Below are 11,413 nucleotides of genomic sequence, written 5' to 3'. Positions count from 1 at the left end.
AATCGCTGCTGGCAGGCTCAGGGCACCATATGGTATGCCGGGATTCAAACCACCGTCCTATGCTTATCTGGCAGGGGAGATACCATGATCATGAAGGTGGTTTTCCCAGGGTGAGGCTTATCCATCGCACTCTGGGGATGTGCTGACCTCTGTGATTTCCCCAAATGTGGGAAATTTGACTGCATAATTTGTGGTAGTGGGGGACTGCATTCGCTCTCTCCCCTGTAAAAAACAAACAAAAAAAAAAAACAAAACAAAAAACATCGTCCTTCTGCATGCAAGGCAAACATCCTGCCCTACCTCCATGCTATCTCTCTGGCCCCTTGGTTCTGGTTTTTGGGCCACACCCAGTGATGCTCGGGGGTTATTCCTGGCTATGCATTCAAAAATCGCTCCTGGCTTGGGGCACTATATGGGACGCTGGGGGGATTGAACCTGGTCCATCCTAGGTCAGCCACTTGCAAGCCAAACGCCCTACTGCTGAGCCACCGCTCCAGGCTTTTTTTCTTTTTGGGCCACATTCGGTGACGTTCAAGGGTTACTCCTGGCTGTGTGTTCAGAAATTGCTCCTGGGGGCCAGAGAAATAGCATGAGGTAAGGTATTTGCCTTGCATGCAGGATGGTGGGTTTGAATCCAACATCCCATATGCCCCTACCCCCAGCCCTGCCGGGGAGTGATTTCTGAACGTGGAGCCAGGAGTAACCCCTGAGCCCTGCCTGTTGTGGCCCAAAACCAAAAAGAAAAAAAAATGCTCCTGGCTCGAGAGACCTCTGGGATGCTGGGGGATTGAACTGCGGTCTGTCCTAGGTTAACGCATGCAAGGCAAATGCCCTACTGTTTGCACCATCGCTCCAGGTCCCCAAGTTCAATCCTTCACACCCTATATGCCATATAGTATATGGTCTCCCAAGCATGCCAGGAGTGACCTCAAACCTAAATGGTGGAGCCAGGAGTGAGCTCTGAGCATTATCAGATGCCAACGAAACAAGTTAAAAAGGTGGCAAATGTGCTGTGTAGGACGGTGATGGTGGTGGTGATAATGATTATGGTTTTTGGGGCCCCATCCAGTCCTTCAAGGCTTACACCTGGACCTCCACTCAGCAGTCACACCTGGTTGCAGCTCAGGGGAACCATTAAGTGTTACCAGGGATCCTGCCCAGGTGGCTACATGCAGGGCCAGTGCCCTACCAGCTGTGCTCTCACTCCAACCCCTATTACTCTTTTCTAGACACAATATGTTTGAATTTCCCAACAAGGCACCAACTTCTCTTTCTACCTTTTATTTTTGCATCGTTGATTCTCCATGTCCCTCCCCCTCCAATAATTTGTATTTTTTTAACATGATCAAATCTATTATTTTTTTGTTTTTGGGGGCCACACCCAGTGACACTCGGGAGTTACCCCTGGCTTGGGGGACCATTGGGATTGCCGGGGGATCCATCTAGCTCAGCAAGGCAAATGCCCTATCGCTTGTGCTACTGCTCCAGCCCAAATCTTTATTTTTGTTTACAATACTAGAGTAGTTAGTATTAGGCTTGCATTGTGTACCACCAGAGTGTCAGGTCTCCCTTCACCATACACCCTCAGATCACCATTTGAGTACACTTTTATCTCAAAGGTGTCTCATTGAGGAACCAGAAAGATAGTTCAGTGAACAGGTGGCTTGAGTTCAGTCCTTGGTACCAACCAGCGCACCTCTAGAGCAACCCCTGAGCACAGAGCCAGGAGTAGCTGCTAAGCAACATTAGGTGTGGACCCGCAGTGAAATTATTTATCCAAAAAACAGATCTCTGGCAAAATAGAGAATAGTACAGCAGGTAGGGTGCTTGCCTTGCATGTTGCCAACCGGGGTTCTATTCCGGGCACCACATAGGGCTCCCCCCTCCCCCCAAGCCCTACCAGGAGTGACCCTGAGCACCCCTAGATGTGGCCCAGACACCAAAAAGTAAAATCTGAAGAGATGAGATGTTCCACGGGGGGCCACGTGAGAGTGGAAATGGGCCGTGCTGTGGGGGCGCTCGGCCCATGAGGGGTTTAGACCCGGGAGTGTCGAGCAGAGATGAGTAGTTGGCCTGCTTAAGGAAGGAAACCCAGAGAAACAAGCTCACGGTGGGGCAGGGGACAATCTGCAGCAGAGTCTGAGCCCATCGAGGGCTCGCCTTTTTCCAGGGGGAATGTCATAGGCCTGTGAGCGGGGGTGGAGGCAAGACCGAGGTGATGGTGACCGAGGGAGTGACCACAGTCGCCTACACGCTGGATGAAGGCCTGATCGAGTTTGGAACGGCCATCGATGACGGCAACTACATCCGGTGAGAGTGGGGAGCCTGGTCCCAGGGAACGTCGGGGAGGCGCTGACCTTGCCTACAAAGGCTCCCTCGGTGACTGATCCAGCAGTGACTAGACTAAAAGGTTCAGGACCACGCCTATTCCTGTCTCCCTCCAGCCTGGCCACAGAGTCCAGAGCACCCTGACAGGAGCCTGACTTCCTCCCCTTCCTCTTCCTCCTTTCCTCTCCCCCACCCTGCTTTCTGCCTCCCCAGGGCCACGGCCTTCTTGGAGACTCTGGAAATGACCCCGGAAACAGAGGCCATGTGGAAGACACTGAGTAAACTGGCCCTGGAAGCCAGGCAGCTGCACATTGCAGAGAGGTGAGGACCGAGCAGTGTGACTGGGGGTACCTGCCCAGGATGGCTGATCTTGGGGCCCTCTGACAGCAAAACAGACCCTCCTTAATGACATGGACTCCATCTTGGAGTTGAGACACACCTGGGCTGAGGCATTCCCTCCACTGACTGAGTCCTTCCTTTCAAATCTGTGACCCTCCCATACCCAGTACTTTCAGTACACATCCCTGTCAATATTTGAGTGGACTTGAAACTCTCTCTGCCTCTCCTGGCCTTGATATCTGCATGGTCACTGTGCAGAATTGGTCTGAGGGGCCATTAGATAGGAAGGAGGGGCCAGAGAGATGGCACATTAGGTTAGGGCACCTTGCCTTGTACACAGCTGACCATGTTCAATTCCTAGTATCTCATATGGCCCCTGAGGCTGCCAGGAGTGATTCCTGCATGCAGAATCGGGAGTAGCCTCTGAATGCTGCCTGGTGTGGTCCAGAAACAAGCAGGGAAAAAAAAACATTAGACAGGCCCCTAGGTCATATGCTTTCACATACCAACTCTGGTGCTATCCTCCCGCACCATACCTGGTCCCTTGAGCACCACAGGGGTCCCTCCTGAGTACAGAGTCAGAATACCCAACAGCACTGTTGAACATAGCCCAAACTCCGCATCCAGCCCCCAGGAGAAGAAAATAAGGAAAGTGAGTAAAGGGAAATGGTGGTGTTTCACCCGGGAGGAGCAGTGCAGTGAAGGGCTGTGAGGGGGTCATCAGCACTCCCCAGAAATCAGCCTGTGGTCCTGATTGTGACCCCACTCCCACAGGGATGTCAGCGGGGGCCATGGGCTCGTTGATCAGGGGCTTCAGATATTCTCTTTTTTTTGGGGTGGGGGAGGGTTGGGTCACACTTAGTGGCACTCAGGAGTTAACTTCTGGCTCTGCATTCAGAAATTGCCCCTCACAGGCTTGGGGGATCATATGGATGCTGGGAATCGAACCGTAGTTGCCCACATGCAAGGCAAATGTCCTACTGCTGGGGCCGGATAGATAGCATGGAGATAAAGCGTTTGCCTTGCATGCAGAAGGTCAGTGGTTCAAATCCCAGCATCCCATATGGTCCCCTGAGCCTGCCAGGAACGATTTCTGAGCATAGAGCCAGGAGTAACCCCTGAACACTGCCGGGTGTGACCCAAAAAACAAAACAAAACAAAAAAAACCCCAAAGAACATTCTACTGCTTTGCTATCTCTCTGGCCCAGCTTCAGATCTTTTAGCTCCCTCCCCTGCCCCACTCTGCTCCCCACCCAACACAGTACCCCCCTCATCCTCGATGCTGCTTTGCTGTCCCGTAGTCCCATCCTTTCCTTTAATTCACACTGGTCAGAAGGACAGAGAAAGATGCTTAGGGGCAGCAGCATTATGAAAGTCCAGAAGCAGGTCCCTGGCCCTGCTGGATGCCCTTTTCTAGAATCACACTCAGATAGACTGAAGAGAGCCCAGAGGGGCTGAGCACCCTCTTGGCATTTGGAAAGTTGGAGTTCAGTTCCTGGTAATGCAGTCCCTGGTACCAAGTGGTCCAGTGAGAACAGCTAGGATCCCTAAGCACCACCCGGTATGGCCCCAAAACCAAACATGAAGGAACAACAATAGAAACAAAACCCAGACTCCAGCCTTGCCAACAGGCCCTGAGGCCCTGTGATACTTGACCTCTCCTCCCATCTAGACCATGAGGCTCCAGCTATGCTGGCCCTTCCTGCCTTCAAGGTCTGTTGGCCACTTTTTCGGCTTGGAATTGCCTGTGCTTTATCTTGCCTTGCTTAAATACCTTTTTCTTCATATTTTGGCCCATGCCTGGCATTACGCAGGAATTACTCCTGGCTTTGTGCTTAACAACCATTTTTTGTTTATTTGTTTTTGTTTGTTTTGGGCCCACTCCCACTGGCTCTCAAAGTTTACTCCTGGCTCTGCACTCAGAAATTACTCCTGGGGGGACCGTATGGGATGCTGGGGATCAAGCCCAGGTCTGCCACATGCAAGGCAAACACTCTACCCGCTGTGCTATCGCTCTGGCCCTTTAGCAACCATTCTAGGCAGGGCTTGGGGCCCAGTGTATGGTGCTGGGTTGGCTGCATACAAAGCAAGCGCCTTCCCCGCAACTCATTGTGACCTCTCTAGCCCATTCCCCACGACTCTTTTTCTATTTCAGGTGCTTTTCTGCTCTGGGCCACGTTGCCAAAGCCCAGTTTCTGCACAAGACAAATGAAATTGCAGATCAAGTGTCTCGGGAATATGTAAGTATTATACTCCCGATGAATGTGGTCTCAAGCTGAGACCCTTCTCCACACTTGGCCCCCAAATTCCTCACTCTCTACTCACGCCTATTTCCTGCACTCCTCCATCCTCAAGTCTAAACACTCAAATTGTCAGGCCTTAGACCTCTAAGCCCCAAGGAAGCAGTTCCCTCCCCTGGTTGTAGCCCCCTTCCCTCCAGTCTCCCCCACTCAGCCCACACAGAGCCAGTGATGCCCACATACCTGGCACAACACGCTGAAGCCCCACCCCCATTCCCCACAGGGTGGTGAAGGGACAGATTTTTATCAGGTCCGTGCACGCCTTGCCATGCTAGAGAAGAACTATAAACTGGCCGAAATGATCTTCTTGGAACAGGTATGGGGCAGAGTTGGTCAGAGGGGGAAAGAGGAAGTGGAGACCCAGGAAAATGGAAGTACTTGGTGGAACTTCCAGAAGTTTGGGGAGAAGGGGAAAGAAGTTTTTTTCTGTCTCCCACACACAGTCTGACTTCCACTCCCAACCCAGAACCTGTGCTTGTGATTTTTTGCTTGGAGGTCGCTCCAGATTAGAGAGAAGGGAGGCTTCTTGTGACCTACCCAACTTGAGAAGCCCTCCTTTTTTGTTTGTTTTTTGTTTTTTGGGGTTTTGGTGGTTTTTGTCTTTTTTTGTTTTTTTTTTTTGTTTTGGGGCCACACCCAGTGACGCTCAGGGGTTACACCTGGCTATGTGTTGAGAAATTGCTCCTGGCTTGGGAGACCATATGGGACACTGGGGATTGAACCACGGTCTGTCCTAGGTCAGTCGCATGCAAAGCAAATGCCCTACCACTGCACTGTTACGCTCGGCCCCCTTGAGGACCCCTCTTTAAGGAGAATTGCTTTAGAAGGGGCTTGGTGCATATTAGGGGCCCATAGAACAGAGCTGCCCTTTTTTCTCACGGTGAATCTGCCTCTGTGTGTGTGGGGACGAGGCTGAGGTTTAGGCCAGTCTGGGGAGGCCTTCCCAGCTGATTTGAATCCTTGCTCTGGGCAACTCCCTGCCACGCTAGAACGCTGTGGAGGAGGCAATGAACATGTACCAGGAACTCCACCGTTGGGATGATTGCATCGCTGTGGCTGAGGCCAAGGTAAGGCCATGCTCACCACAGTCCGTCAGGCCTCACCCTGCCAACGTCCCCGTTGCCTCTTTGTCACAGCGGCAGCTGAAACCTAGGCAGAGGGTCCACCAAGAGTGCGGGCCCATGCCTTGCAGTGGGATTGGAAAAGCCTGGGACACCACAGGGCAGGAAGAGGGGCTGTGACCCGAACCTCTCATGCACACACACCCCCGTTACCCACCCAGGGCCACCCTGCCCTGGAGAAGCTGCGCCGGGGCTACTACCAGTGGCTGATGGACACTCAGCAGGAGGAGCGGGCTGGCGAGCTCCAGGAGAGCCAAGGCGACGGGCTGGCAGCTATTAGCCTCTACCTCAAAAGCCGGCTCCCTGGCAAGAGCCGGTCGCGGCTTGGTGCTCTCACCTGGAGGAGCTGCTAAGCCCAACTCGGAGCCTGGTGGAGAGCGCATCTACCTCCGCCCTCATCAAGAGCGAGCTGTATGAGCGGGTTACTGTGGTCTGGCCCGGTCCACCGCCCGCTGTCAGGGTAGGGAAAGGTGGCCACAATGGAGTCTACAGGGCCCCAAGCACTCTCATTCGTTTTGTCTGACCAGGCAGCGCGATCTCTTGAGAAGATCCGAAAATCCACAGCCCGGGGGGCACTGGAGTGCTACTGTAAAAGGCAGCGCGTTCATGAAAGGTGCCCCCCTCAAAACCTCCAGATACTCTTGTTTGCTTTGTGGGGCCACACCCGGCAGCGTTCAGGGGTTATTCTGGCTCTGCACTCAGGAGTCACTCCTAGAGGTGCTCAAGGGACCATATGGGGGCCGGAGACATAGCACCGTGGTAGGGCATTTGACTATATCACCAATGTAGGACATTTGACATGCATGCCCAGGACAAACGGTGGTTCAAATCCCGGCATCCCACATGGTCCCCCGTGCCTACCAGGAGCGATTTCTGAGTGCAGAACCAGGAGTAACCCCTGAATGCCACCGGGTGTGACTCCCCCCCACCAAAAAAAATGGACCATATGGGATGCCGGGGATCCAACCTGGCTTAAGGCAGATGCCCTCCCCTTTGTGCTCTTGGTCCAGTTCCACCCCCCAAAACTCTTCCCAGTCCTCAGGCACTGATCTGAGATGGGGAGTGTTTCCAGGTCCTCCTCCCGCGTCTCAGCCCGTTCACCCAGAACTTATTGTCCATATCCTTTCCCTACCCCCCCCCACTTACCCTCTCTGTCCCTGGCAGCGGTGGAGCTGGCTCGCGTGGCCTTCCCCGGGGAGGTGGTGCGCCTGGAGGAGGCCTGGGGTGACCACCTGGTGGTCCAGAAGCAGCTGGACGCGGCCATTAACCACTACATAGAAGCCAGGTGGGCTGGGATGGGGTGCAAGGAGATAGACGGGCAGGCCCCGGGCCCACAAGAGGTGACCCAATGGAGCCTGGGTGGGGAGGTGACTCCCCCTGCATCCACCATGCCAGGTGTTCCATTAAGGCGATTGAGGCGGCCCTGGGTGCCCGCCAGTGGAAGAAGGCGATTTACATCCTAGATCTGCAGGACCGGAACACAGCGTCCAAGTACTACCCTCGAGTGGCCCAGCACTATGCATCCCTGCAGGAATATGAGGTGAGGCAAGCCGCGGGTGTGGGTGCAGAGGGCTGGCTGGGGCCCAGTGCCCCCAAGGGAAGGCAGAGGTTTCCTTCTTCCCTGCGTGCCCCCAGCCCAGCCCCTTCCCCACCCCCACCCCCCAGCGGGTCTCCAGCTCTTTCTACAAGCAGGAGCTACTCTCCATAAATCTCTCAGAACAGGGATTTCTCTTGGAGGTCAAAATGAGAGACCACTTTGTTTCATTTGGGGTCCACACCCAGAAATGCTCAGGACTCACTCCTTCCTGGTGGGGCCTGGGGAGGAAGGGGCTAGAATTTGACCTAGATTTGCTGTGTACAGTATGTAATACCTGCTGTATTATCACTCCGGTTCCGTGAGACTATTTTATTTATTTTTTGTTTGAGGAGCCACACCCAGCTTTACTCAAGGCTTACTCCTGGCTCTGTAGTCAAGGATCATTCCTGGTGGAGCTCAGGAGACCGTATAGGGTGCTGGGAATTGAACCCAGTTGGCTGCATGCAAGGCAAATGCCCTCCCTGCTGTATTATCACCCTCAACATGAGACCCTTTTATTTATTTTTTTTATGAGACCCTTTTAAACTTCCAGTGGATTCTCTCATAACATATGGGGCTTGTCTTCCTTTTTTTTTTTTCAATCTTTGTTTTGTTTTTCGTTTTGGGGCCACATCCGGTGGCGCTCAGGGGGCTACTCCTGGTTCTGCTATCAGAAATCACTCCTGGCAGGCTCAGAAGACCATATGGGATGCTGGGGATTGAACCTGGATCAGCCGCATCCAAGGCAAACGCCCTACCATCTGTGCTATCGCTCCAGCCCCCCTTCCTTATTTTGGAGCCTCTCAAATGGCCCTCAGGAAGCCTGGGATCCTGCCAGATGGGCTAATGGTTCAGTGCTCAGGAGGCACTGTGGATCTGGTGCCACTCGTATAGGATGCGGTCCTGCAGTGCTGAGGATACCCAGTCACTCGGGCAGTGCTGGAGCCAACAGGGCTGACCCTTGAGATGCTCAGAAGCCCAGGTTGTGCCAGGAGTCAAGCTCAGGTCGAGCTTATACTAGACACACGGCCTAACCGACGTCAGTCTCCTGGCCCCTTTTCGGCAAAACATTAGACGATTCGGGGATGCTGTTTTTATCCAGCTGTAGTAGGCTCGCCTCCTTCCCTGAGGCCTGATCTTTTTTTTCATTTTTTATATTTCCCTTTTCTTTTTTTAATTGAATCATTGTGAATTACAAAGTTACAAAGGTATTTGGGTTTCTGTTTTGGTTTGAAGAGTGTTGGTCTATACCTGGAGATGTTCAGGGATTACTCCCCTAGCTCTGTGCTGAGGAGTTACTCCTAGAGGGGTTTGGGGAACCACATGGAATACTGAGAATTGAAGCCCCGTGCAAGGCATCTGGGGAGGGGCTTCCTCTGACTCCGCTAGCATCACACTCCAGATCCATCCTTGTGAAGCAATGAACCATGCGACTCTATCTTTTTGTGCTTTTTTTCGCCGAGTGGTGTCCACTGTGCCCGGACTCAACCTCCCTCCTCCAATCCCTGTAGCTCTCTTGCTCTGACCCTCCACATCCGCCTCTCGCCCGCAGATCGCAGAGGAGCTGTACACGAAAGGCGACCGCACCAAAGATGCCATCGACATGTACACGCAAGCTGGCCGCTGGGAGCAGGCCCACAAGGCAGGTTCCGGGCTCCAGGCACCGCCTGTCTCCACTTTGCCTCTGATCACCCACCTCCTTTCCAAGGATTCCCAAGGAGATGAGGAAGAGGGGGCCCCAGCGAGTCTGGGCATCTCTGCCAAAGCCCTCACAGCAGAGCAAGGGTTTGAGAGCGGGGAACCCTGAAATGCACCCCCTAAACTGCTCATCTTGGGCCCTTCCCTCTTGTGCTCACTCCTGGAAAAAGGCTGGCAGCGGGCCCCTGAGCACCTCCTGCCTAGAGCATGAGTCTGGCTGTCCCTTGAATCCATCCCCACCACACCTCCTGGGCTGACAGACTGGGCTTAGCACCTTCGCTGAGACCCTCCCTCCGCTGTGTGCCCACAGCTGGCGCTGAAGTGCATGAGGCCCGAGGAGGTGTCTGTGCTGTACATCACTCAGGCCCAGGAGCTGGAGAAACAGGGCAAGTACCGCGAGGGCCGAGAGGTGAGTGTGGCAAGATGCAGGGCGTCGTGGGAGGTCTTGTGACCCCCCTGCACTTTCTCGCTCCATCCTCCTCTCTTCTCCTGGGCCAGGCTCTACGTGATGGTGGAGGAGCCGGACCTCGCCATCACCATGTTCAAGAAGCACAAGTTGTACGACGACATGATCCGCCTGGTCGGGAAGCACCACCCCGACCTCCTCAGCGACACTCACCTGCACCTGGGCAAGGTGAGCCCTGGAGTCCTGCCAGCCCGTCCTCCACCCACCCCGCTTCCCGGCCCCCTCCCCAGCTGACCTCCTTCCCGCAGGAGCTGGAGGCCGAGGGTCGCCTGCAGGAGGCCGAGTATCATTACCTGCAGGCCCAGGAGTGGAAGGCGACCGTCAGCATGTTCCGGTCCAACGGGCTTTGGGAGGAAGCTTACCGGGTGAGAGCACATCCCTCCCACTTCCTTGACCACCTGTTTGTTTGGGGGTGGGGTCACTTGTGGCTCTGTGCTCTGAGCTCCCAGGGGTACTGGGGCCCATAGTGCTAGCATTGGGACCTGGGCCTCCTGTGTGAAAGTCTGTGCTCAGCCCTTGGAGCATCTTTCCAGCCCTTTTTGGGCCATACTCAGGGTTTTGTGTTTTGTTTTGGGGCCACACCTGGCAGTGCTCAAGGGCTACTTCTGGCTTTGCTTTCAGGAGTTAATTCCTACTGGTGCTTAGGGACCATATGAGATGCAGGGAATTGAACCTTGGTCAGCCTCATCAAGGCAAGCACCCTACCTGCTATAATATTGACCTTGCTCCAATTGGGGATCAGTGAGGGGTTCTTCTTTTCTCTGCACTCGGGAATTTTTTTGGGGGGGGCCACACCTGGCGGTGCTCAGGAGTTACTCCTGCTTGTGCACTCAGAAGTTATTCCTAGCAGAGCTCGAGTGACTGTATGGGATGCCAGGGATCAAACCCTGGTTTGCTCCATAAAGGCAAATGCCCTACCCACTGTGCTATTGCTCCAGCCCCCATGCACTCAGGAATTATTCTTGGCAATTCTTGGGGAACCATATGGGGTACTGGAGATCAAACTCTAGTTGGCCACATGCCCTAGTTGGCCTAGTGCCTAGTTGGCCCTGCTGTCAGTCTGGCCCTTTCTTCCCTCCCTGCTGTAAGTGTCTATTTTTGGTGTCTTTGTTTTTGTTTTTGTTTTTGGGCCACACCCAGCAGTGCTCAGGGGTTACTCCTGGCTGTCTGCTCAGAAATAGCTCCTGGCAGGCACTGGGGACCATATGGGACACTGGGATTCGAACCAACCACTTTTGGTCCTGGATTGGCTGCTTGCAAAGCAAACACCACTGTGCTATTTCTCTGGCCCCAATGGCCAGTTACATTTTTTTTTTTTTTTTGGTTTTTCGGGCCATACCCGTTAGATGCTCAGGGGTTACTCCTGGCTATGCACTCAGAAATTGCCCCTGGCTTGGGGGGACCATATGGGACGCCGGGGGATCGAACCGTGGTCCTTTCCTTGGCTAGCGCTTGCAAGGCAGACACTTACCTCTAGCGCCACCTCGCCGGCCCCGGCCAGTTACATTTTAACCCCCATCACTCCATATGGTCGTCTAAGCACTGCCAGGAGTGAGTGATTGTTTGTTTTTTGTTTTGGGGGCCA

General features: G+C 53.9%; 1 protein-coding gene and 1 non-coding gene across 2 annotated transcripts in view; both read left to right on the top strand.

Moving 5' to 3' along the window:
- Positions 1 to 11,413, top strand: part of IFT172 (intraflagellar transport 172) — a 52,636-nt gene that overhangs the window by 30,597 nt on the left and 10,626 nt on the right. Inside the window, 15 exon segments of the mRNA XM_049784230.1 lie at positions 2,171 to 2,310; positions 2,542 to 2,649; positions 4,823 to 4,907; positions 5,191 to 5,283; positions 5,957 to 6,034; positions 6,250 to 6,424; positions 6,427 to 6,509; positions 6,616 to 6,678; positions 6,680 to 6,701; positions 7,253 to 7,373; positions 7,484 to 7,628; positions 9,217 to 9,306; positions 9,673 to 9,767; positions 9,858 to 9,996; positions 10,077 to 10,193. Of these exon segments, the coding sequence (XP_049640187.1) occupies positions 2,171 to 2,310; positions 2,542 to 2,649; positions 4,823 to 4,907; positions 5,191 to 5,283; positions 5,957 to 6,034; positions 6,250 to 6,424; positions 6,427 to 6,509; positions 6,616 to 6,678; positions 6,680 to 6,701; positions 7,253 to 7,373; positions 7,484 to 7,628; positions 9,217 to 9,306; positions 9,673 to 9,767; positions 9,858 to 9,996; positions 10,077 to 10,193 (1,554 nt within the window).
- On the top strand, positions 60 to 225 carry LOC126024794 (U1 spliceosomal RNA). Its single transcript, XR_007500896.1, has one exon. It is a non-coding gene; the product is annotated as a U1 spliceosomal RNA (small nuclear RNA).

The sequence above is a fragment of the Suncus etruscus genome, chromosome 12 (assembly GCF_024139225.1).
Source record: "Suncus etruscus isolate mSunEtr1 chromosome 12, mSunEtr1.pri.cur, whole genome shotgun sequence".
Classification (NCBI taxonomy): domain Eukaryota; kingdom Metazoa; phylum Chordata; class Mammalia; order Eulipotyphla; family Soricidae; genus Suncus; species Suncus etruscus.
The sequence above is the reverse complement of the archived record's forward strand: the minus strand, read 5'-3'. Positions and strand labels throughout refer to the sequence as shown.